A 24321-nucleotide genomic window follows, 5' to 3' on the forward strand; every position below is an offset into this window, starting at 1 on the left:
TATAGAGAAAATTTACGTAAGCTTTGACCTTGTAGGCCCCCTCCTCCCACTCTTGTGTGGTATAGAGGAAGCTTATTCCAGTCTTTATGATTAAGACGTTAGTTGACCTTACATTCAAACCTTTTTGGTCTAAATATATGAAGCAACTGATGCCAGGATCAAGTTTTGTAATCTTAGAATAGTTATATGCTATGAGCTAACTCACTCATAACTGCGTCACTGTAAATTCTAATGAAATAGTGGAATAATTTGTTTTTCTTTATATATCTAGCTGTATTATTCAACTGTTGCATAAGATGTAGAAAATGTGAGTCATATTTGCTGTTTGTTTTGTATGTAATGGTGTAATTCACAGGCACATCAACATGATCATTCACGTTTGGCTTGCTCTAAATGCCAAGTTTTGCTATCAAACATAAATTTATAGTTAGTATTTTCCCACCGGCTTCGAAAAAGTGGAATAAGATTCGGCATAATGTATCAATGAATCATTTCTCAGCAACTTTGACAGACTATCAGAGAGATGAATGAATAGAAACTTTTGTTTGTTTAGGTTGATGGATGTCATTTGTTGAAAAAGTTGAAGGTCCTGTAATTATTACATGTCTAGATCCAAAATAAAACATAGTAATTGATGTGAATTTCTAGCAGAACTTACTTTTTTATTATATAAAACTACTTTCACGAGGAATTATACAAGATGAGGCAATTTGGTGAATAAAGGGAAGTGGTGCGCAGCTCGCGCCTCATCTAGCGCCGCCACACACACCACAACGTTCTTTTCGTGCCGACAGAGGAATATACTAAACATGCCTGTGAGTTTTCAAACTTCTGTGCTTGAACAATTACGTTGTTGAGCAAGGAAAGGAGTATTTGGCTCTAATAATGTGTCGAGTCCTTATTGTTGATTTATAGTGATGTGTATAGCTGTTAACTTTAGTATGATTACGAGGAAAATGAGAGCCAAGAAATGTCAACAGTGAGCATGTTGAGCCTAACGTGTCAGCGGCCATGTTCATATATTCACATGGTATCAATTTAATTTCCGTCTGCTTTGTTAACAGAAGACGATTACCTAGCGAGAAATTAAAACTTTGGTTTTGTTAGTCTTAAATAATGTACATAGATTACGGTTGACGATCGAGGTGAATGTGCTACAGGTTGGTGATAAGGAAGAACGCAGTAGTGTAAGCAAGGTGGCAGGTTTTGATGTTCATCATTGGTACACCTGTTCTTGAGGAGATAATTTGTGTTAATGTGGCGAAAATGCACATTTAATAACTCGTTGATGAGCTGTTTGTTAGTGAATGCCAGCACATGGAGATATGAAGTATTTCAGTTGAAGCATATTCGTTAGATATATTGGTATTATGAACATTGTCAAAGGCACTTATATATTTTTGTCTGAAAGCCCCGTTACTTTGCATAACTGCAGATGGTTAGGAGGAATAATTTAATTGTATTAGCTCTTTCCTACCATTAGAGAAATTATGGTACTGAATCAAGTTACATTTTAGGTCGTTTCTCAATAGGGAGATTAAGGTTGAAGAACATAGAGATGTAAATATGTAAGTTTTATGTTGGGATGGTTGAGGAAGACTGTAGTATGTGGTCACATCCTGCACTTTCGTGTATGTATGTATACATATGTTGAACAGTTGCAATATTTCGGTGAAACGGGATGGAAAGATTAAAGTATGTATTTTTGTTAGATCTTAAGTGATGCAAAGGTTTTCTGAAATAGTGATTGCATGGTCTCAAAAGACATTGAATGCTCAATCAAAGGGAATGTAAAATGATTTACATCATTTCGTGTTCAGAGCTAGGAAACCATTGAATTTACAAACAAAAGGACTGAAAAGTATTAATGATTTTATCGAGAGCTACGAAACTGATGGTAAATTTTGAATACCTGATGGTCAGTATTGACAGAAACAGCATAAAACTATTTGAAAAGACTGAAAAGGGTCTTAGTAAACATTGTAATACAAGGTAGAAAGTGGAGTTTACAGTTCAAGGGTAATGCAAAAGTTTGGGAAATACATCTTTGTATGATATACTTATTCCTTTGCATGAATTGTTATTATCAATAAAGTATTTTTTTTTGGGGGGGGGAGTAGGAATTTTATTTGGCATTCAAGCAGAATGAACATTGACACCATTTTGGATAGTTCGTTAGCGATCATTACAGTGAATGAAAATCTAACCTTTCCCCATTTTGAAAATTTTACTTGCTTTAGATTCGTATTATGGCTAATACTGTTTGGTTTTGCATCAGAACGATCCCTGAAAATCATAAGGATACCTGTGGAAAATGATAAAAGTAATATTAACTCTAGGTTCATTAGTCAGTTTGGCATTCTGTAGTAACAAATTTCAACAGTCGCAGTACCATAGGTGTTTATCATGGCCCTTAATGCTGATGATGAAGGATACTGTGATTTGGAAAGGATATGGGAATGATTATGGACGAGACTAAATTCTGACCATATTAAAGAAGTAATATTTCACATTGAGTCAGAATTATCTAAACATACAGATCATACAGGTTTTAGAATTTTAGATGTAAGATTTCACACCAATTCCTAGAATGATCTGAACATACAGATCCCACAGATTGAGTCATAATTATCTAAACATACAGATCATACAGGTTTTATAATGATAGATATAAGACGTCACACCGATTCCTAGAAAGATTTGAACATACAGATCCTACAGGTTGTAGAATGTTAAATTTAAGATTTCACATTTCCAAAATGCAAATTAGGTTTGGTGTGGTCGTCGTGTGTGTAAGTGTACAAATAGATTGAAAATGTAATGAGGTCAACCAAATTGGTGCCAGGCCTGAATTGTCATTTATGAGGAAGCTTCAGCAGTAATATTACTCAAACTGGCATAGTGATGTGTGTTAGTTGTGATTGTTTCAGTATAAGATTTGGAATGCAAAATGTTATATATGTTTATGATTTTTTAAGATGACATGTTGAAAGTTAAAAGCAAAATACTAAAGCGTCACTTGATTGGAAAACCTTGATGTAATTTTTTTGTATTAAGTACACAAATATGTAACTTGACATACCACAAAATGGACAATTGTGGGTTTTGTGAGATTTGATCTGTGTATGGATTATAGATGATAAAGCAAGCTAATTTAGTTCACTTTGATAATGTTAAATGATGTTTTACATGAAGCACACCACCGTATTCCTTGTACAATCTATTCAAGTCTTTTATTGACTGGTTGTATTTTATAAGGATTGTAGATCAACTTGATGAATTTGACAGGAATGACAATGTGGTATCCAGGGATAACATGCTTTCAAGAGACTGAATCAGGGCATATAGATGACAGACTGAATTCTGACTACATCCCTCCAAAAAAGATATGTTTCACATGGAGTCAGAAATATCTGAAGATACAGGTCTTACAGGTTTTATAATGTTAAATGCAAGGTTAGTTGGTTGTTTGGTCTTCAGGTCTATCAGCTCCCAGGGTCATTAAGGTTATCAACGAAAGTTTATCCAACAACAGAAAAATCTTTTAACACCTTTTGGTGTTGAAGATAATTCTAAGACCACACACCCTCTCACTATGCATGTGGCCCTTGTAAATGCAAAATTTCACATTGAGTTTTAGAAAGATCTGAGAATGCTGATCCTTCATGAAAACAGACAAAAATGGCCACATTCGTTCGCACTCAATCCCTACCTGTCGTGTGTAATTCATCGAAACCACAGATCTCAATCCACAGCCAAGCCTCTCAGACCTTTCCATGGTTAACCCCAGACACTTCACATGCCCTGGTTTAGTCCATTGACAGCACGTAGATCCGTATATACCACATTGTTCCAATTCACTGTATTCCTTGCACACCTCACACCTTCTTGTATGTTTCGGGCCTGATCACTCAAAATCTTTTTCACTCCATCCTTCCACTTCCAATTTGGTCTCCCACTTCTTGTTCCATCCACCTCTGATACACATATCCTCTTTGACAATCTTTCCTCATTCATTCATTCCATGTGACCAAACCATTTCAATACACCCACTTCTGCTCTTTCAACCACATTCTTTTTATTACCACACATCTCTCTTACCCTTTCATTGCGTACTCAATCAAACCACCTTATGTTGTCCTCAAGCTTTTCATTTCCAACACATCCACCCTCCTCTGCACAACCCTATCTCTAACCCATGCCTCACAGCCATATAACGGTGGCTCCACCATTCCTTCAATCATACCCATTTTTGTTCCGAGATAATATTCTCGCCTTCCACACATTCTTTGATGCTCCCAGAACCTTTGCCCCCTCCCCCACCCTGTGACTCACTTCTGCTTCCATGGTTCCATCTGATGCCAAATCCACACCCAGATATCTAAAACACTTCACTTCCTCCAGTTTTTCTCCATTCAAACTTACCTCCCAATATACTTGTCCCTCAACCTTACTGGACCTAATAACCTTGCTCTTATTGGCATTTACTCTCAGCTTTCTTCCTTCACACACTTTACCAAACTTAGTCACCAACTTTTGCAGTCTCACTTGAATCAGCCACCAGCGCTGTATCATTTGGAATAACTGACTCACTTCCCAAGCCCTCTCATCCACAACAGACTGCATACATGCACACTTGCATTCACCTCCCTAACAACCCCATCCATAAACAAATTAAACAATTATGGAGACATCACGCACCCCTGCTGCAAACTGACATTCGCTGGTAACTAATCACTTTCCTCTCTTCCTTCTCGCACACATGCCCCACATCCTTAATAAAATCTTTTCGATGCTTCTAGCAACGTACCTCCCACATTATACACTCAATACCTTCCAAAGAGCATCTCTGTCAACTCTATCATGTGCCTTCTGCAGATCCATAGATGCTCCATACAAATCCATCTGTTTTTCTGAGTATTTCTCACATACATTCTTCAAAGCAAACACGTGATCCACACATCCTCAACCACTTCAGAAACCACTCCAATCCTCCCCAGTCTGATGCTCTGTACATGCCTTTACCCTCACAATCAATACCCTCCCATATAATTTCCCAGGAATACTCAACAAACTTATACCTCTGTAATTTGAGCACTCACCTTTATCCCCTTTGCCTTTGTACAACGGCACTATGTATGCATTCCGCCACTCCTCAGGCACTTCACCGTGAACCATACATACATTTAATATCCTAACCAATGAGTCAACAACACTGTCACTCCCCTTTTTTAATAAAGTCCACTGCAATACCATCCAAACCTGCCACCATGCCTGCTTTCATCTTCCGCAAAGCTTTCACTACTACTTCTCTGTTTACCAAACCATTCTCCTTAACCCTCTCACTTTGCACACCACCTCGACCAAAACACCCTATATCTACCACTCTCATCAAACACATTCAACAAACTTCAAAATACTCACTCCATCTCCTCACTTCACCACTAATTGTCATTACCTCCTCATTAGCCCCCTTCCGATGTTCCCATTTGTTCTCTTGTCTCATGAACTTTATTTACCTCCTTCCAAAACATCTTTTTATTCTTCTTAAAGTTTAATGATAGTCTTTCACCCCTAACTCTTATTTACCCTCATTTTCACCTCTTGCACCTTTCTTTTTAGCTCCTGCTTCTTTTATACATCTCCCAGTCATTTGCACTACTTCCATGCAAAAATCATCCAGATGTCTCCCTCCTATCTTACACTAACAATCATACTTCATCCCACCATTCACTACCCTTTCTAATCTGCCCACCTCCCTACCTTTCTCATGCCACAAGCATCTTTTGCATAAGCCATTACTGCTTCCCTAAATACATCCTATTCCTCCCCCACTCCCCTTATGTCATTTGCTCTCACCTCTTTCCAATCTGCCTTCAATCTCTCCTGATACTTCCTCACACAAGTCTCCTTTCCAAGCTCACTTACTCTCACCACTCTCTTCAACCCAACATTCTCTCTTCTTTTCTGAAAACCCTTACAAATCTTCACCTTCAAGATGATGATCAGACATCCCTCCAGTTGCCCCTCTCAGCACATTAACATCCAAAAGTCTATCTTTCATGCGCCTATCAATTAGCATGTAATCCAATAACACTCTCTGGCCATCTCTCCTATTTACATAGGTATACTGATGTATATCTCGCTTTTTGAAAAGTTATTCCCAATCACCAGTCCTTTTTCAGCACACAATTCCACAAGCTCTTCACCATTTCCATTTACAACACTGAACGCCCCATGTAACACCAATTATACCAACTGTCACTACTCACCTTTGCATTCAAATCTTCCATCACTATATCCTGGTTTCGTGCATCAAAGCTGTTAACACACTCGCTTAGCTGCTCCCAAAACACTTGTCTCATATAATCTATCTTTTCGTGCCCAGGTGCCTAGGCACCAATAATCACCCATCTCTCCATCCATTTTCAGTTTTACCCATATCAATCTAGAGCTTGCTTTCTTACATTCTATCACACTCTCCCACAACTGCTTCAGGAGTAGTGCTGCTCCTTCCTTTGCTCTTGTCCTCTCACCAACCCCTGACTTTATTCCCAAGACATTCCCAAACCACTTTTCCCCTTTACCCTTAAGCTTCGTTTCACTTAGAGCCAAAACATCCAAGTTCCCATCCAAGTTCCTTTCCTCAAACATACTACCTATTTCTCCTTTTTTTTTCTCATTTTGGTTACATCCACACACACACCCCAATCTGAGCCTTCAAGGAGGATGAGCACTCCTTGCATGACTTCTTCCGTTTCCCCTTTTATAAAGTTAGAATACAAATGTTTATTTTTATATTTATTTTACTTTGTCTGCCTCCCGCGTTAGTGAGGTAGCACAAGGAAACTGACGAAAGAATGGCCCAACCCACCCACATACACATGTATATACATACACTAACACGCAGGCACACATACATACCTATACATTTCAGTGTATACATACATATACATACACAGACATATACATATATACACATGTATATAATTCATACTTACTGACTTTATTAATTCCTATTGCCACCCCGCCACACAGGAAATGACAATCCCCTCCCCTGCATGCATGCGAGGTAGTGCTAGGAAAAGACAGTAAAGGCCACATTCGTTCACACTCAGTCTCTAGCTGTCATGTATAATGCACCAAAACCACAGCTCCCTTTCCACATTTAGGCCCCACAAAACTTTCCATGGTTAACCCAGATGCTTCATATGGCCTGGTTCAATCCATTGACAGCACATCCACCCAAGTATACCACATCGTTCCAATTCACTCTATTCCTTGCACGCCTTTCACCCTTCTGCATGTTCAGGCCCCAATTTCATAATATCTTTCACTCCATCCTTCCACTTACTAGTTGGTCTCCCTTTTCTCCTCATTCCCTCCACCTCTGACACATCTATCCTCTTTGTCAATCTTTCCTCACTCATTCTCTCCATGTGATCACCCATTTCAAAACACCCTCTTCTGCTCTCTCAATCACTTTCTTTTTATTACCACACATCTCTCTTACCCTTAAGTTACTTGCTCGATCAAACCGCTTCGCACCACATATTGTCCTCAAACATCTCATTTAAAAACATCCACCCTCCTCCGCACAACTCTATCTATAGCCCATGCCTCGCAACCATATAACATTGTTGGAACCACTATTCCTTCAAACATACCCATTTTTGCTTTCCAGGATAACGTTCTTGACTTCCACACATTTTTCAGCGCTCCCAGAACTTTTGCCCCCTCCCCCACCATATGAACCCTTCCACTTCCATGGTTCCATCCGCTGCCAAATCCACTCCCAGATATCTAAATTACTTCACTTCCTCCAGTTTTTCTCCATTCGAACTTACCTTCCAATTGACTTGTCCCTCAACCCTACTGTACCGAATAACCTTGCTCTTATTCACATTTACTCTCAGCTTTCTTCTTTCACACATTTTACCAAACTCGGTCACCAGCTTCTGCAGTTTCTTACATGAATCAGCCACCAGCACTATCATCAGCAAACGACAACTGACTCACTTCCCATGCCCTCTCATCCACAACAGACTGCATACTTGCCCCTCTCTCCAAAACTCTTGCATTCACCTCCCAAACAGCCCCAACCATAAACAAATTGAACAGCCCTGGAGACGTCATCCATCCCTGCCACAAATCGACATTCACTGAGAACCAATCACTTTCCTCTTCCTACTCATACACATACCTTACATTCTCGATAAAAACTTTTCACTGCTCCTAGCAACTTGCCTCCCACACTATATATTCTTAATACCTTCCACAGAGCATCTCTATTAACTCTATCATATACCTTCTCCAGATCCATAAATGCTATATACAAATCTATTTGTTTTTCTAAGCTCTTCTTACATATGTTCTTTAAAGCAAAGACGAGATCCACACATCCTCTAACACTTCTGAAACCACACAGCTCTTACCCAATCTGATGCTCTGTACATGCCTTCACCCTCTCAATCAATACCCTCCCATATAATTTCCCTTGAATACTCAACACACTTATACCTCCGTGATTTGAGCATTTACCTTTGTACAGTGGCACTATGCATGCATTCCGCCAATCCTCAGGCACCTCACCACGAGCCATACATAGAATGAATATCCTTACCAACCAGTCAACAACGCAGTCACCCCCCCTTTTTTTTTTTAAATAAAGTCCACTGCAATACCATCCAAACCTGCCACCTTGCCGGCTTTCATCTTCAGCAAAGCTTTCACTACCTCTTCTCTGTTTACCAAATCATTCTCCCAAACACATCACATACCACCTCGACCAAGACACCCTATATCTGCCACTCTTTATCATCTAAAACATTCAACAAACCTTCAAAATACTCACTCCATCTCCTTCTCACATCACCACTACTTGTTATTACCTCCCCATTATCCCCCTTCACCGATGTTCACATTTTCTCTCATCTTGTATATATATATATATATTTATTTATTATTTTTTTATTATACTTTGTCGCTGTCTTCTGCGATAGTGAGGTAGCGCAAGGAAACAGATGAAAGAATGGCCCAACCCACCCACATACACATATATATATACATATATGTACACACACAGACATATACATATATACACATGTACATAATTCATACTGTCTGCCTTTATTCATTCCCATCGCCACCCCGCCACACATGAAATAACAACCCCCACATGTGCGCGAGGTTGCGCTAGGAAAAGACAACAAAGGCCACATTCGTTCACACTCAGTCTCTAACTGTCATGTATAATGCACTGAAACCACAGCTCCCTTTCCACATCCAGGCCCCACAGTACTTTCCATGGTTTACCCCAGACGCTTCACACGCCCTGGTTCAATCCATTGACAGCACTTCGACCCCAGTATACCACATTGTTCCAATTCACTCTATTCCTTGCACGCCTTTCACCCTCCTGCATGTTCAGGCCCCGATCACTCAAAATCTTTTTCACTCCATCTTTCCACCTCCAATTTGGTCTCCCACTTCTCGTTCCCTCCACCTCTGACACATCTATCCTCTTTGTCAATCTTTCCTCACTCATTCTCTCCATGTGACCAAACCATTTCAAAACACCCTCTTCTACTCTCTCAACCACACTCTTTTTATTACCACTTATCTCTCTTACCCTATTATTACTTACTTGATCAAACCACCTCGGATCACATATTGTCCTCAAACATCTCATTTCCAGCACATCCACCTGCCTTGCAACCATACAACATTGTTGGAACCACTATTCCTTCAAACATACCCATTTTTGCTTTCCGAGATAATTTTCTCGATTTCCACACATTCTTCAATGCTCCCAGAACTTTCGACTCCTCCCCCACCCTATGATTCACTTCCGCTTCCATGGTTCCATCCGCTGCCAAATCCACTTCCAGATATCTAAAACACTTAACTTCCAGTTTTTCTCCATTCAAACTTACCTCCCAGTTGACTTTCCCCTCAACCCTTCTGCACCTAATAACCTTGCTCTTATTGACATTTACTCTCAGCTTTCTTCTTTCACACACTTTACCAAACTCAGTCACAAGCTTCTGCAGTTTCTCACACGAATCAGCCACCAGCGCTGTATCATCAGCGAACAACAACTGACACTTCTCAAGCTCTCTCATCCCCAACAGACTGCATACTTACCTCTCTTTCCAAAACTCTTGCATTCACCTCCCTAACAACTCCATCCATAAACAAATTAAACAACCATGGAGACATCACGCACCCCTGCCGCAAACCAACATTCACTGAGAACCAATCACTTTCCTCTCTTCCTATACGTACACATGCCTTACATCCTCGATAAAAACTTCACTGCTTCTAACAAATTTCCCCCACACCATATATTCTTAATACCTTCCACAGAGCATCTCTATCAACTCTATCATATTCCTTCTCCAGGTCCATGAATGCTACATACAAATCCATTTGCTTTTCTAAGTATTTCTGATAAACATTCTTCAAAGCAAACACCTAATCCACACATCCTCTACCACATCTGAAACCACACTGCTCTTCCCCAATCTGATGCTCTGCACATGCCTTCACCTTCTCAATCAATACCCTCCCATATAATTTACCAGGAATACTCAACAAACTTATACCTCTGTAATTTGAGCACTCACTTTTATCCCTTTTGCCTTTGTACAATGGCACTATGCAAGCATTCCACCAATCCCCAGGCACCTCACCATGAGTCATACATTAAATAACCTTACAACAATACAGTCATCCCCTTTTTTAATAAATTCCACTGCAATACCCTCCAAACCTGCTGCCTTGTCGGCTTTCATCTTCTGCAAGGCTTTTACTACCTCTTCTCTGTTTACCAAATCATTCTCCCTAACCCTCTCACTTTGCACACCACCTTGACCAAAACACCCTATATCTGCCACTCTATCTTCAAACACATGCAACAGACCTTCAAAATTCTCACTCCATCTCCTCACATCACCGCTACTTGTTATCACCTCCCCATTAGCCCCCTTCACTGAAGTTCCCATTTGTTCCCTTGTCTTACGCACTTTATTTACCTCCTTCCAAAACATCTTTTTATTCTCCCTAAAATTTAATGATTCTCACCCCAACTCTCATTTGCCTTCTTTTTCACCTCTTGCACCTTTCTCTTGACCTCCTGCCTCTTTCTTTTATACATCTCCCACTCATTTGCATTCCTTCCCTGCAAAAATCGTCCAAATGCCTCTCTCTTCTCTTTCACTAATAATCTTACTTCTTCATCTCACCACTCACTACCCTTTCTAATCTGCCCACCTCCTACGCTTCTCATGCCACAAGCATCTTTTGCACAAACCATCACTGCTTCCCTACATACATCCCATTCCTCCCCCACTCCCCTTACGTCCTTTGTTCTCAACTTTTTCTATTCTGTACTCAGTCTCCTGGTACTTCCTCACACAAGTCTCCTTCCCAAGCTCACTTACTCTCACCACTCTCTTAACCCCAACATTCTCTCTTCTTTTCTGAAAACCTATACAATTCTTCACCTTCATCTCCACAAGATATTGATCAGACATCCCTCCAGTTGCACCTCTCAGCACATTAACATCCAAAAGTCTCTCTCACGTGCCTATCAATTAACACGTAGTCTAATAATGCTCTCTGGCCATCTCTCCTACTTACATACGTAACTTATGTATATCTCTCTTTTTAAATCAGGTATTCCCAATCACCAGTCCTTTTTCAGCACATAAATCTACAAGCTCTTCACCATTTCCATTTACAACACTGAACACCCCATGTAAACCAATTATTCCCTCAATTGCCACATTACTCACCTTTGCATTCAAATCACCCATCACCATAACCCTGTCTCGTGCATCAAAACTACTAACACACTCGTTCAGCTGCTCCCAAAAATCTGCCTCATGATCTTTCTTCTCATGCCCAGGTGCATAGGCACCAATAATCACCCATCTCTCTCCATCCACTTTCAGTTTTACCCATATCAATCTAGAGTTTACTTTTCTACACTCTATCATATACTCCCACCACTCCTGTTTCAGGAGTAGTGCTGCTCCTTCCCTTGCTCTTGTCCTCTCACTAACCCCTGACTTTACTCCCGAGACATTCCCAAACCTCTCTTCCCCTTTACCCTTGAGCTTCGTTTCACTCAGAGCCAAAACATCCAGGTTCCTTTCCTCAAACATACTACCTTTCTCTCCTTTTTTCTCATCTTGATTACATCCACACACATTTAGACACCCCAGTCTGAGCCTTCAAGGAGGATGAGCACTCCCTGCGTGACTCCTTCTTCTGTTTCCCCTTTTAGAAAGTTAAAATACAAGGAGAGGAGTGTTTCCAGCCCCCCACTCCCGTCAGCTTGTACGACACATGAGGAATGCGTGGGAAGTATTCTTTCTCCCCTATCCCCATGGATATATATATATATATATATATATATATATATATATATATATATATATATATATATATATCAGTAAATTTTAGGGAGAATAAAAAGATGTTCTGGAAGGAGGTAAATAGGGTGCGTAAGACAAGGGAGCAAATGGGAACTTCAGTGAAGGGCGTAAATGGGGAGGTGATAACAAGTAGCGGTGATGTGAGAAGGAGATGGAATGAGTATTTTGAAGGTTTGTTGAATGTGTCTGATGACAGAGTGGCAGATATAGGGTGTTTTGGTCGAGGTGGTGTGCAAAGTGAGAGGGTTAGGGAAAATGATTTGGTAAACAGAGAAGAGGTAGTAAAAGCTTTGCGGAAGATGAAAGCCGGCAAGGCAGCAGGTTTGGATGGTATTGCAGTGGAATTTATTAAAAAAGGGGGTGACTGTATTGTTGACTGGTTGGTAAGGTTATTTAATGTATGTATGACTCATGGTGAGGTGCCTGAGGATTGGCGGAATGCGTGCATAGTGCCATTGTACAAAGGCAAAGGGGATAAGAGTGAGTGCTCAAATTACAGAGGTATAAGTTTGTTGAGTATTCCTGGTAAATTATATGGGAGGGTATTGATTGAGAGGGTGAAGGCATGTACAGAGCATCAGATTGGGGAAGAGCAGTGCGGTTTCAGAAGTGGTAGAGGATGTGTGGATCAGGTGTTTGCTTTGAAGAATGTATGTGAGAAATACTTAGAAAAGCAAATGGATTTGTATGTAGCATTTATGGATCTGGAGAAGGCATATGATAGAGTTGATAGAGATGCTCTGTGGAAGGTATTAAGAATATATGGTGTGGGAGGAAAGTTGTTAGAAGCAGTGAAAAGTTTTTATCGAGGATGTAAGGCATGTGTACGTGTAGGAAGAGAGGAAAGTGATTGGTTCTCAGTGAATGTAGGTTTGCGGCAGGGATGTGTGATGTCTCCATGGTTGTTTAATTTGTTTATGGATGGGGTTGTAAGGGAGGTGAATGCAAGAGTCCTGAAAAGAGGGGCAAGTATGAAGTCTGTTGGGGATGAGAGAGCTTGGGAAGTGAGTCAGTTGTTGTTCGCTGATGATACAGCGCTGGTGGCTGATTCATGTGAGAAACTGCAGAAGCTGGTGACTGAGTTTGGTAAAGTGTGTGGAAGAAGAAAGTTGAGAGTAAATGTGAATAAGAGCAAGGTTATTAGGTACAGTAGGGGTGAGGGTCAAGTCAATTGGGAGGTGAGTTTGAATGGAGAAAAACTGGAGGAAGTGAAGTGTTTTAGATATCTGGGAGTGGATCTGTCAGCGGATGGAACCATGGAAGCGGAAGTGGATCATAGGGTGGGGGAGGGGGCGAAAATTTTGGGAGCCTTGAAAAATGTGTGGAAGTCGAGAACATTATCTCGGAAAGCAAAAATGGGTATGTTTGAGGGAATAGTGGTTCCAACAATGTTGTATGGTTGCGAGGCGTGGGCTATGGATAGAGATGTGCGCAGGAGGATGGATGTGCTGGAAATGAGATGTTTGAGGACAATGTGTGGTGTGAGGTGGTTTGATCGAGTAAGTAACGTAAGGGTGAGAGAGATGTGTGGAAATAAAAAGAGCGTGGTTGAGAGAGCAGAAGAGGGTGTTTTGAAATGGTTTGGGCACATGGAGAGAATGAGTGAGGAGAGATTGACCAAGAGGATATATGTGTCGGAGGTGGAGGGAACGAGGAGAAGAGGGAGACCAAATTGGAGGTGGAAAGATGGAGTGAAAAAGATTTTGTGTGATCGGGGCCTGAACATGCAGGAGGGTGAAAGGAGGGCAAGAAATAGAGTGAATTGGAGTCATGTGGTATACAGGGGTTGACGTGATGTCAGTGGATTGAAGCAAGGCATGTGAAGCGTCTGGGGTAAACCATGGAAAGCTGTGTAGGTATGTATATTTGCGTGTGTGGACGAGTGTATGTACATGTGTATGGGGGGGGGGGGGGGGGGGGCATTTCTTTCGTCTGTTTCCTTGCGCTACCTCGCAAACGCGGGAGACAGCGACAAATTATAAAAAAAAAAAAAAAAAAAAAAAAAAATATATATATATATATATATATATATATTTTTTTTTTTTTTATACTTTGCCGCTGTCTCCCGCGTTTGCGAGGTAGCGCAAGGAAACAGACAAAAGAAATGGCCCAACCCCCCCCCCCCCCCCATACACATGTACATACACACGTCCACACACGCAAATATACATACCTACACAGCTTTCCATGGTTTACCCCAGACGCTTCACATGCCTTGATTCACTCCACTGACAGCACGTCAACCCCGGTATACCACATCGCTCCAATTCACTCTATTCCTTGCCCTCCTTTCACCCTCCTGCATGTTCAGGCCCCGATCACACAAAATCTTTTTCACTCCATCTTTCCACCTCCAATTTGGTCTCCCTCTTCTCCTCGTTCCCTCCACCTCCGACACATATATCCTCTTGGTCAATCTTTCCTCACTCATTCTCTCCATGTGCCCAAACCATTTCAAAACACCCTCTTCTGCTCTTTCAACCACGCTCTTTTTATTTCCACACATCTCTCTTACCCTTACGTTACTTACTCGATCAAACCACCTCACACCACACATTGTCCTCAAACATCTCATTTCCAGCACATCCATCCTCCTGCGCACAACTCTATCCATAGCCCACGCCTCGCAACCATACAACATTGTTGGAACCACTATTCCTTCAAACATACCCATTTTTGCTTTCCGAGATAATGTTCTCGACTTCCACACATTTTTCAAGGCTCCCAAAATTTTCGCCCCCTCCCCCACCCTATGATCCACTTCCGCTTCCATGGTTCCATCCGCTGACAGATCCACTCCCAGATATCTAAAACACTTCACTTCCTCCAGTTTTTCTCCATTCAAACTCACCTCCCAATTGACTTGATCCTCAACCCTACTGTACCTAATAACCTTGCTCTTATTCACATTTACTCTTAAATTTCTTCTTCCACACACTTTACCAAACTCAGTCACCAGCTTCTGCAGTTTCTCACATGAATCCGCCACCAGCGCTGTATCATCAGCGAACAACAACTGACTCACTTCCCAAGCTCTCTCATCCCCAACAGACTTCATACTTGCCCCTCTTTCCAGGACTCTTGCATTTACCTCCCTAACAACCCCATCCATAAACAAATTAAACAACCATGGAGACATCACACACCCCTGCCGCAAACCTACATTCACTGAGAACCAATCACTTTCCTCTCTTCCTACACGTACACATGCCTTACATCCTCGATAAAAACTTTTCACTGCTTCTAACAACTTGCCTCCCACACCATATATTCTTAATACCTTCCACAGAGCATCTCTATCAACTCTATCATATGCCTTCTCCAGATCCATAAATGCTACATACAAATCCATTTGCTTTTCTAAGTATTTCTCACATACATTCTTCAAAGCAAACACCTGATCCACACATCCTCTACCACTTCTGAAACCGCACTGCTCTTCCCCAATCTGATGCTCTGTACATGCCTTCACCCTCTCAATCAATACCCTCCCATATAATTTACCAGGAATACTCAACAAACTTATACCTCTGTAATTTGAGCACTCACTCTTATCCCCTTTGCCTTTGTACAATGGCACTATGCACGCATTCCGCCAATCCTCAGGCACCTCACCATGAGTCATACATACATTAAATAACCTTACCAACCAGTCAACAATACAGTCACCCCCTTTTTTAATAAATTCCACTGCAATACCATCCAAACCTGCTGCCTTGCCTGCTTTCATCTTCCGCAAAGCTTTTACTACCTCTTCTCTGTTTACCAAATCATTTTCCCTAACCCTCTCACTTTGCACACCACCTCGACCAAAACACCCTATATCTGCCACTCTGTCATCAGACACATTCAACAAACCTTCAAAATACTCATTCCATCTCCTTCTCACATCACCACTACTTGTTATCACCTCCCCATTTACGCCCTTCACTGAAGTTCCCATTTGCTCCCTTGTCTTACGCACCCTATTTACCTCCTTCCAGAACATCTTTTTATATATATATATACCACTATTCTTTCAAACATACCCATTTTTGCTTTCCGAGATAATGTTCTCAACTTCCACACATTGTTCAACACTTCCAAAACTTTCGCCCCCTCCCCCACCCTATGATTCACTTCCGCTTCCATGGTTCCATCCGCTGCCAGATCCACTCCCAGATATCAAAAACACTTTACTTCCTCCAGTTTTTCTCCATTCAAACTTACCTCCCAATTGACTTGACCCTCATTACTTCCTCCAGTTTTTCTCCATTCAAACTTACCTCCCAATTGACTTGACCCTCAACCCTACTGTACCAAATAGCCTTGCTCTTATTGACATTTACTCTTAACTTTCTTCTTTCACACACTTTACCAAACTCAGTCACCAGGTTCTGCAGTTTCTCACATGAATCACCCACCACCACTGTATTATCAGCAAACAACAACTGACTCACTTCCCAAGCTCTTTCATCCACAACAGACTGCATACCTACTCTTTCCAAAACTCTTGCATTTACCTCCCTAACAACCCCATCCATAAACAAATTAAACAACCATGGAGACATCACACACCCCTTCCACAAACCAACATTCACTGAGAACCAATCACTTTCCTCTCTTCCTACACATACATATGCCTTACATCCTCAATAAAACTTTTCACTGCTTCCAGCAACTTGCCTCCCACACCATATATTTTTAATACCTTCCACAGAGCATCTCTATCAATTCTATCATATACCTTCTCCAGATCCATGAGTGCTGCATACAATATCCATTTGCTTTTCTAAGTATTTTTCACATACATTCTTCAAAGCAAACACCTAAACCACACATCCTCTAACACTTCTGAAACCACATTGCTCTTCCCCAAAGTGTACATGCCTTCACCCTCTCAATCAATACCCTCCCATATAATTTCCCAGGAATACTCAACAAACCTATCGATCTGTAATTTAAACACTTGCCTTTATTGATGTTCAAGGTTGAATAAATTTATTGCTTTCAAATATTGCCATCCTTCGCCTTACCTTGATGGGCAGAAATTCAACAGAAAAGGAGGTAACACTGCAAAAAATATTTTGTTTTGAGAGTTTTTACTAAGTTTTCATAGCATTATTGTGTTTTTTATACTTGTTTACTTTGCTCTGATTTCTTGTTTTCTGTATGTTCTTTGTGATGTTGCAGAGGTGTGCATATCTGTAGACATTTGTGTTCTCATTTGCTCAAATGTTGAGAGTATATGCAAAATTATAAAGAAGTCTTAGTATGCACAGATTTTTTTTATATTTCTGTGGAAAGTTAAGGTTTCTGACAAAATTTTTTTTTAAACTGATTAAATATGCAGCAGTCCTCTGGAGGAACCATTTTAAAATAGTGTTATTGTTCTTAGTGCTCTACTTAAGAATTTTCATAATGGTGTTGAGGCATACCATGGAATTTTTAATTAGCAGACTTTGGAACTTAGAAATAGGGTAAGGCACTTTTTGTGAAAAACTTAATTTCCAAAGTGTCAAGGGTATGAAATGCTTCCTTTGAGCTTTGACCTTAACTAAATGATTTTGAAAAAGGTTAGGAATGTGTGGTTTTATTACTTGCCTGAAAAACTTGTAACCACTGTTTCATCAGTTACTTATATAGGATGTTTATGAAATATTTCTTTAATTAATATCAAATTTCATCGTGTCATATCACCTTGCAGGATCATTAGGTAGTAGTAATCAGTTGGAACAGAGATAGGAAAGCATCTGCAACACTGCATTAGAGTTGTCCTCTTGTCAGTGGGCTGTTTAGGATGAGACATTAAAGGCTAAGAAGTGACAATGGAGTTCACTAGTTGCCAAGACTTATGCCGTGTCCACTCCCTTGAGGGAATTCCAGGAGGGAATAGGCATTTGAGATGTAGGTAGAATAGCACCTTTCAGGAATTGAACACCAATTTTCCAAACCGGCTTGACAAAGTAAGATAGAGCGTTGTGTAAGTGTGTTGTACTTTTTTTTTTTGTATAAAGCAAATGGAGGAATGTTAAGGTTAGAGGACTTTGCTCATGTGGAATGTGAGGGAAAGCATGAGTGATAGCTAGAACAATAAGGAAGATCAAGTAAGGTTATGAATATGGAAATGCATTTAAGAAGTAGTAATGGTGTTTTTACATTCAGAAAGAAAAGTTTTATATTGGATTAATGATTTTCTAATCCTTGTTATTAATTACAGCTAGCAAGGGATCTTCTGCACCCTTCACCCGCTGAGGAGAAGCGGAAATGTAAGCTCAAGCGCCTAGTACAGCACCCTAACTCTTACTTTATGGATGTTAAATGCCCAGGTTAGTTTCAGAGATGTTGTGTAGATACTGCATGTGTGTGTGTCTCTGTGATTACACTTTTGTTTGTACCACAGGAAGAAATATTACACTGCAAACTGTTTTTGATATGCTATTTCATTAGCAGTGTCTGTAGTGAGTTGCACCACAGCTTATTACTATATAAGTACTTCACACGTGTGCATATCTTTTTTTTTTGCTTATTCGCTCAAAAGCTCAGATAGTTTGTCAGAATGTGTGTTGATTTAACCAAGATGAGAAGAAAAAGATGGGTGATATGCTTGAGAAAAGAAACCTGGATGTTCTGGCTCTTGGGTGAAACAAAGCTGAAGGGCAAAGGGGAAGGATGTCTTGCAAGTAAAGTCAGGGGTTGATGAGAGGACAAGAGCTAAGGAAGGAGTAGCAGTGCTCTTGAAGCATGAGTTGTGGCAGTGTGTGGTAGAGTGTAATGAAGTAAATTCTAGATTGATGTGGGCAAAACTAAAAGTGAAGGGTAAGAGATGAGTGATTATTGCTGCTTATACACCAGGCCATGAGAAGAAATATCGTGAGAGACAAGTGTTTTGGTTGCAGTTGAGTGAGCATCAGCAGTTTTGGTGCACAAGAGCAATGGGTTATTTAAATGCAAAGGTAATTAGAGTGGCAGTTGAGGGTATTATTGGTGTGCATTGGGTATTCAGTGTTATGAATGAAAATGGTGAAGAGCTTGTGGTGTTATATGCTAAAAAAAACTGATGGGAATACCTAGTATAAAAAGAGATATACAAAAATATACATATGTAAGTAGGAGAGAAACTTCAGATTGTAAATGTGCTGAGAGGGGCAGCTTGTGGGATGTCTGATCATTATCTTGTGGAGACAAATGTGAAGATTTGTAGAATTTTTTTTGAAATGGAGACATTGTCAGGGAGAAGAGGTTGTTGAGAGTGAGTATACTTGGAAAGGAGTCTTGTAAAGAAATACCAGGAGAGATTGAGTGTAGAATGGTAAAAGGTTAGAGCAAATGAAGTGGGGAGTGGTTAAGGAATAGGAGGTAATTAGGGAAGCAGTGATGACATGTGCAAAAATGCATGTGGCATGCATAAGGTGAGTGGTGGGCAAATTAAAAAGGTTAGTGAGTGATGGGATGAAGTAAAGTTGCTTGTGAAAGAGATAAGAGAGGAATTTGGGTGGTACTTGCAAGGAAGGAGTGCAAATGATTTGGAGATGATTGAGAGTTAGTTGCAAGGGTTGAAAAAGAGGGCAAATGAGAGATGGAGAGAGTATCTTTAAACATTAGGGAGATTAAAAAGATGTTTAGGAAAGAGGTAAAGAAAGTGCAAAAGACAAGTGAACATATGGGGACACCGATGAAAGGAGCAAAAGGGAAAGTGATAACAGGTTGTGATAGAGTAAGTAGGAGATGGAGTATTTTAAAGAATTGTTAAAGGTTTTTAATGATAGTGGCAGATGTAGGGTGTTTAGGTCAGTGTGGTATGCACAGTGAGATAGTCAAGGAGAGTAGTTTGGTGAAAAGAGAAATATAGTCAGGGAGAGTGGTTTGGTGAAAAGAGAACTAGTGATGAAAGACTTGCGGAAAATGAAATCTGGCAAGGTGGCAAGATTGGATGGTATTGCATTTGAAATTATTTAGAAAGGGGGAGACTATGTTGTTGATTGGATGGTAAGGATATTGAATGTGTGTATGGTTCATGAAGTGCCTGAGGATTGGCAGAATGCACGTGTACTGCCATAATGTAAAGGGAAAAAGGGTGTTTGTTCAATCTGATGCTCTGTATATGCCTTCACCTTCTCAATCAATACCCTTCCATATATTTTCCCAGGAATACTCAACAAACTTATACATCTGTAATTTGAACACTCACCTTTATTGTTGTTCAAGGTTGAATGAATTTGTTGCTTTCAAATATTGTCATCCTTAGCCTTACTCACCTTGATGGGCAGAAATTCAATAGAAAAGGTGGTAACACTGCAAAAATATTTTATTTCTTTGAGAGTTTTTACCAAGTTTTCATAGTATTATTGTGTTTTTTATACTTATTTACTTTGCTCTGGTTTCTTGTTTTCTGTATGCTCTTTGTGATGTTGCAGAGGTGTGCATATATGTAGATATTTGTGTGCTCTCATGTGCTCAAAATTAGGAATTATATGCAAAATTAAAAAGAAGTCTTAGTATGCCCAGATTTTTTTATATTTCTGTGGAAAGTTAAGGTTTCTGACAAAAAATTTAAACCTTCCCCCTGTGACTCACTTCTGCTTACATGGTAACATTCGCTGCCAAGTCCACTCCCAGATATCTAAAACACTTCACTTCCTCCAGTTTTTCTCCATTCAAACTTAGCTCTCAATTTACTTGTCCCTCAACCCTACTGAACCTTGCTCTTATTCACATTTACTCTCAGCTTTCTTCTTTAACACACTTTGCCAAACTCAGTCACTAACTTCTGCAGTATCTCACACGAATCAGCCACCAGCGCTGTATCATCAACGAATAACAACTGACTCACTTCCCAAGCCCTCTCATCCACAACAGACTACATACTTGTCCCTCTCTAGAACTTGCATTCACCTCCCTAACAACCCCATCCATAGACAACCATGGAGACACACTCATATTATTGTTAAGGGTTGAACAAATTCGTTGCTCACAAATATTTTCGTACTTATCTTTTTTCATCTTAGATGGGCAGAAATTTTACATAAAAATGGTAAAAATATTTATTTCTTTTAGAGTTTTCCTAGTTTTCATAGCTTTATTGTGCAATTGATACTCGTTTATTTTGTACTTATTTCCTGTTTTCTGTAAGTTCATTATGATGATGCAGAGGTGTCCATGACCATAGCACAACTGTGCATTTCTCATTGCACAGATTTGAGAAGGGTTGTGCAAAATTATGTGGAAATCTTAGTATACTTAGATTTGTTATATATCTTTGTAAAGTTATCTGACAAAATATATAAACTAATTATATAAGTGGCAGTTCTCTTGGGGAACCACGGAAAGGACTGTGGGGCCTGGATGTGGAGAGGGAGCTGTGGTTTTAGTGCATTACACATGACAGCTAGAGAATGGAAGTAAGCGGATGTGACCTTTCTTCTTGTCTCATGGCGCTACCTTGCTGACACAGAGGGTGGTAATGCTGTTTTCTGTGGGGTGGGGTGGTGCCGGGAATGGATAAAGGCAAGCAGGTATGGATATGTACTTGTTTGTGTGTGTGTGTATATATAAATATATATATTTCTTTCTTTCAAACTATTCTCCATTTCCCGCATTAGTGAGGTAGCGTTAAGAACAGAGGACTGGGCCTTTGAGGGAATACCCTCACCTGGCCCAATTCTCTGTTCCTTCTTGTGGAAAATTAAAAAAAAAAACGAGAGGGGAGGATTTCCAGCCCCCGCTCCCTCCCCTTTTAGTCGCCTTCTACGACACGCAGGGAATACGTGGGAAGTATTCTTTCTCCCCTATCCCAGGAAATGAATATATATATATATATGTATATTTATTTATTATTTTATTTTGCTTTGTCGCTGTCTCCCGCGTTTGCGAGGTAGCGCAAGGAAACAGACGAAAGAAATGGCCCAACCCACCCCCATACACATGCATATACACACACGTCCACACACGCAAAATATACATACCTATACATCTCAATGTACACATATATATACACACACAGACACATACATATATACCCATGCACACAATTCACACTGTCTGCCTTTATTCATTCCCATCGCCACCTCGCCACACATGGAACACCATCCCCCTCCCCCCTCATGTGTGCGGGGTAGCGCTAGGAAAAGACAACAAAGGCCTCATTCGTTCACACTCAGTCTCTAGCTGTCATGCAATAATGCCTGAAACCACAGCTCCCTTTCCACATCCAGGCCCCACACAACTTTCCATGGTTTACCCCAGACGCTTCACATGCCCTGATTCAATCCACTGACAGCACGTCCACCCCGCTATACCACATCGATCCAATTCACTCTATTCCTTGCCTGCCTTTCACCCTCTTGCATGTTCAGGCCCCGATCACTCAAAATCTTTTTCACTCCTTCTTTCCACCTCCAATTTGGTCTCCCACTTCTCCTCGTTCCCTCCACCTCTGACACATATATCCTCTTGATCAATCTTTCCTCACTCATTCTCTCCATGTGCCCAAACCATTTCAAAAACACCCTCTTCTGCTCTCTCAACCGCACTCTTTTTATTTCCACACATCTCTCTTACCCTTACATTACTTACTCGATCAAACCACCTCACACCGCACATTGTCCTCAAACATCTCATTTCCAGCACATCCACCCTCCTGCGCACAACTCTATCCATAGCCCACGCCTCGCAACCATACAACATTGTTGGAACCACTATTCCTTCAAACATACCCATTTTTGCTTTCCGAGATAATGTTCTCGACTTCCACACATTCTTCAAGGCTCCCAGGATTTTCGCCCCCTCCCCCACCCTATAATCCACTTCCACTTCCATGGTTCCATCCGCTGCCAGATCTACTCCCAGATATCTAAAACACTTTACTTCCTCCAGTTTTTCTCCATTCAAACTTACCTCCCAAATGACTTGACCCTCAAAAAACCTACTGTACCGAGTTACCTTACTCTTATTCACATTTACTCTCAACTTTCTTCTTTCACACACACTACCAAACTCAGTCACCAGCTTCTGCAGTTTCTCACATGAATCAGCCACCAGCGCTGTATCATCAGCGAACAACAACTGACTCACTTCCCAAGCTCTCTCATCCCCAACAGACTTCATACTTGCCCCTCTTTCCAAAACTCTTGCATTCACCTCCCTAACAACTCCATCCATAAACAAATTAAACAACCATGGAGACATCACACACCCCTGCCACAAACCTACATTCACTGAGAACCAATCACTTTCCTCTCTTCCTACACGTACACATGCCTTACATCCTCGATAAAAACTTTTCACTGCTTCTAACAACTTGCCTCCCACACCATATATTCTTAATACCTTCCACAGAGCATCTCTATCAACTCTATCATATGCCTTCTCCAGATCCATAAATGCTACATACAAATCCATTTGCTTTTCTAAGTATTTCTCACATACATTCTTCAAATCAAACACCTGATCCACACATCCTCTACCACTTCTGAAACCACACTGCTCTTCCCCAATCTGATACTCTGTACATGCCTTCACCCTCTCAATCAATACCCTCCCATATAATTTACCAGGAATACTCAACAAACTTATACCTCTGTAATTTGAGCACTCACTCTTATCCCCTTTGCCTTTGTACAGTGGCACTATGCACGCATTCCGCCAATCCTCAGGCACCTCACCATGAGTCATACATACATTAAATAACCTTACCAACCAGTCAATAATACAGTCTGGGGGTAAACCATGGAAAGCTGTGTAGGTATGTATATTTGCGTGTGTGGGTATGTATATACATGTGTATGGGGGTGGGTTGGGCCATTTCTTTCGTCTGTTTCCTTGCGCTACCTCGCAAACGCGGGAGACAGTGACAAAGCATTTTTTTTTTTTTTTTTTTTTTTCTGGCTCCCGCGTTTGC

At 40.6% G+C, this 24321-nt stretch overlaps 1 protein-coding gene across 1 annotated transcript in view; it reads left to right on the forward strand.

Annotated features, from left to right (window-relative positions):
* The first annotated feature begins 753 nt into the window (after positions 1–753).
* RpS27 (ribosomal protein S27) overlaps positions 754–24321 on the forward strand; it is a 37444-nt gene continuing 13876 nt past the window's right edge. Inside the window, exons 1-2 of the mRNA XM_071671630.1 lie at positions 754–815; positions 18643–18751. Of these exons, the coding sequence (XP_071527731.1) occupies positions 810–815; positions 18643–18751 (115 nt within the window). The 5' untranslated portion in view covers positions 754–809. The remainder of the gene's footprint in view (positions 816–18642; positions 18752–24321) is intronic.

This window comes from Panulirus ornatus, chromosome 16, assembly GCF_036320965.1.
Source record: "Panulirus ornatus isolate Po-2019 chromosome 16, ASM3632096v1, whole genome shotgun sequence".
Classification (NCBI taxonomy): domain Eukaryota; kingdom Metazoa; phylum Arthropoda; class Malacostraca; order Decapoda; family Palinuridae; genus Panulirus; species Panulirus ornatus.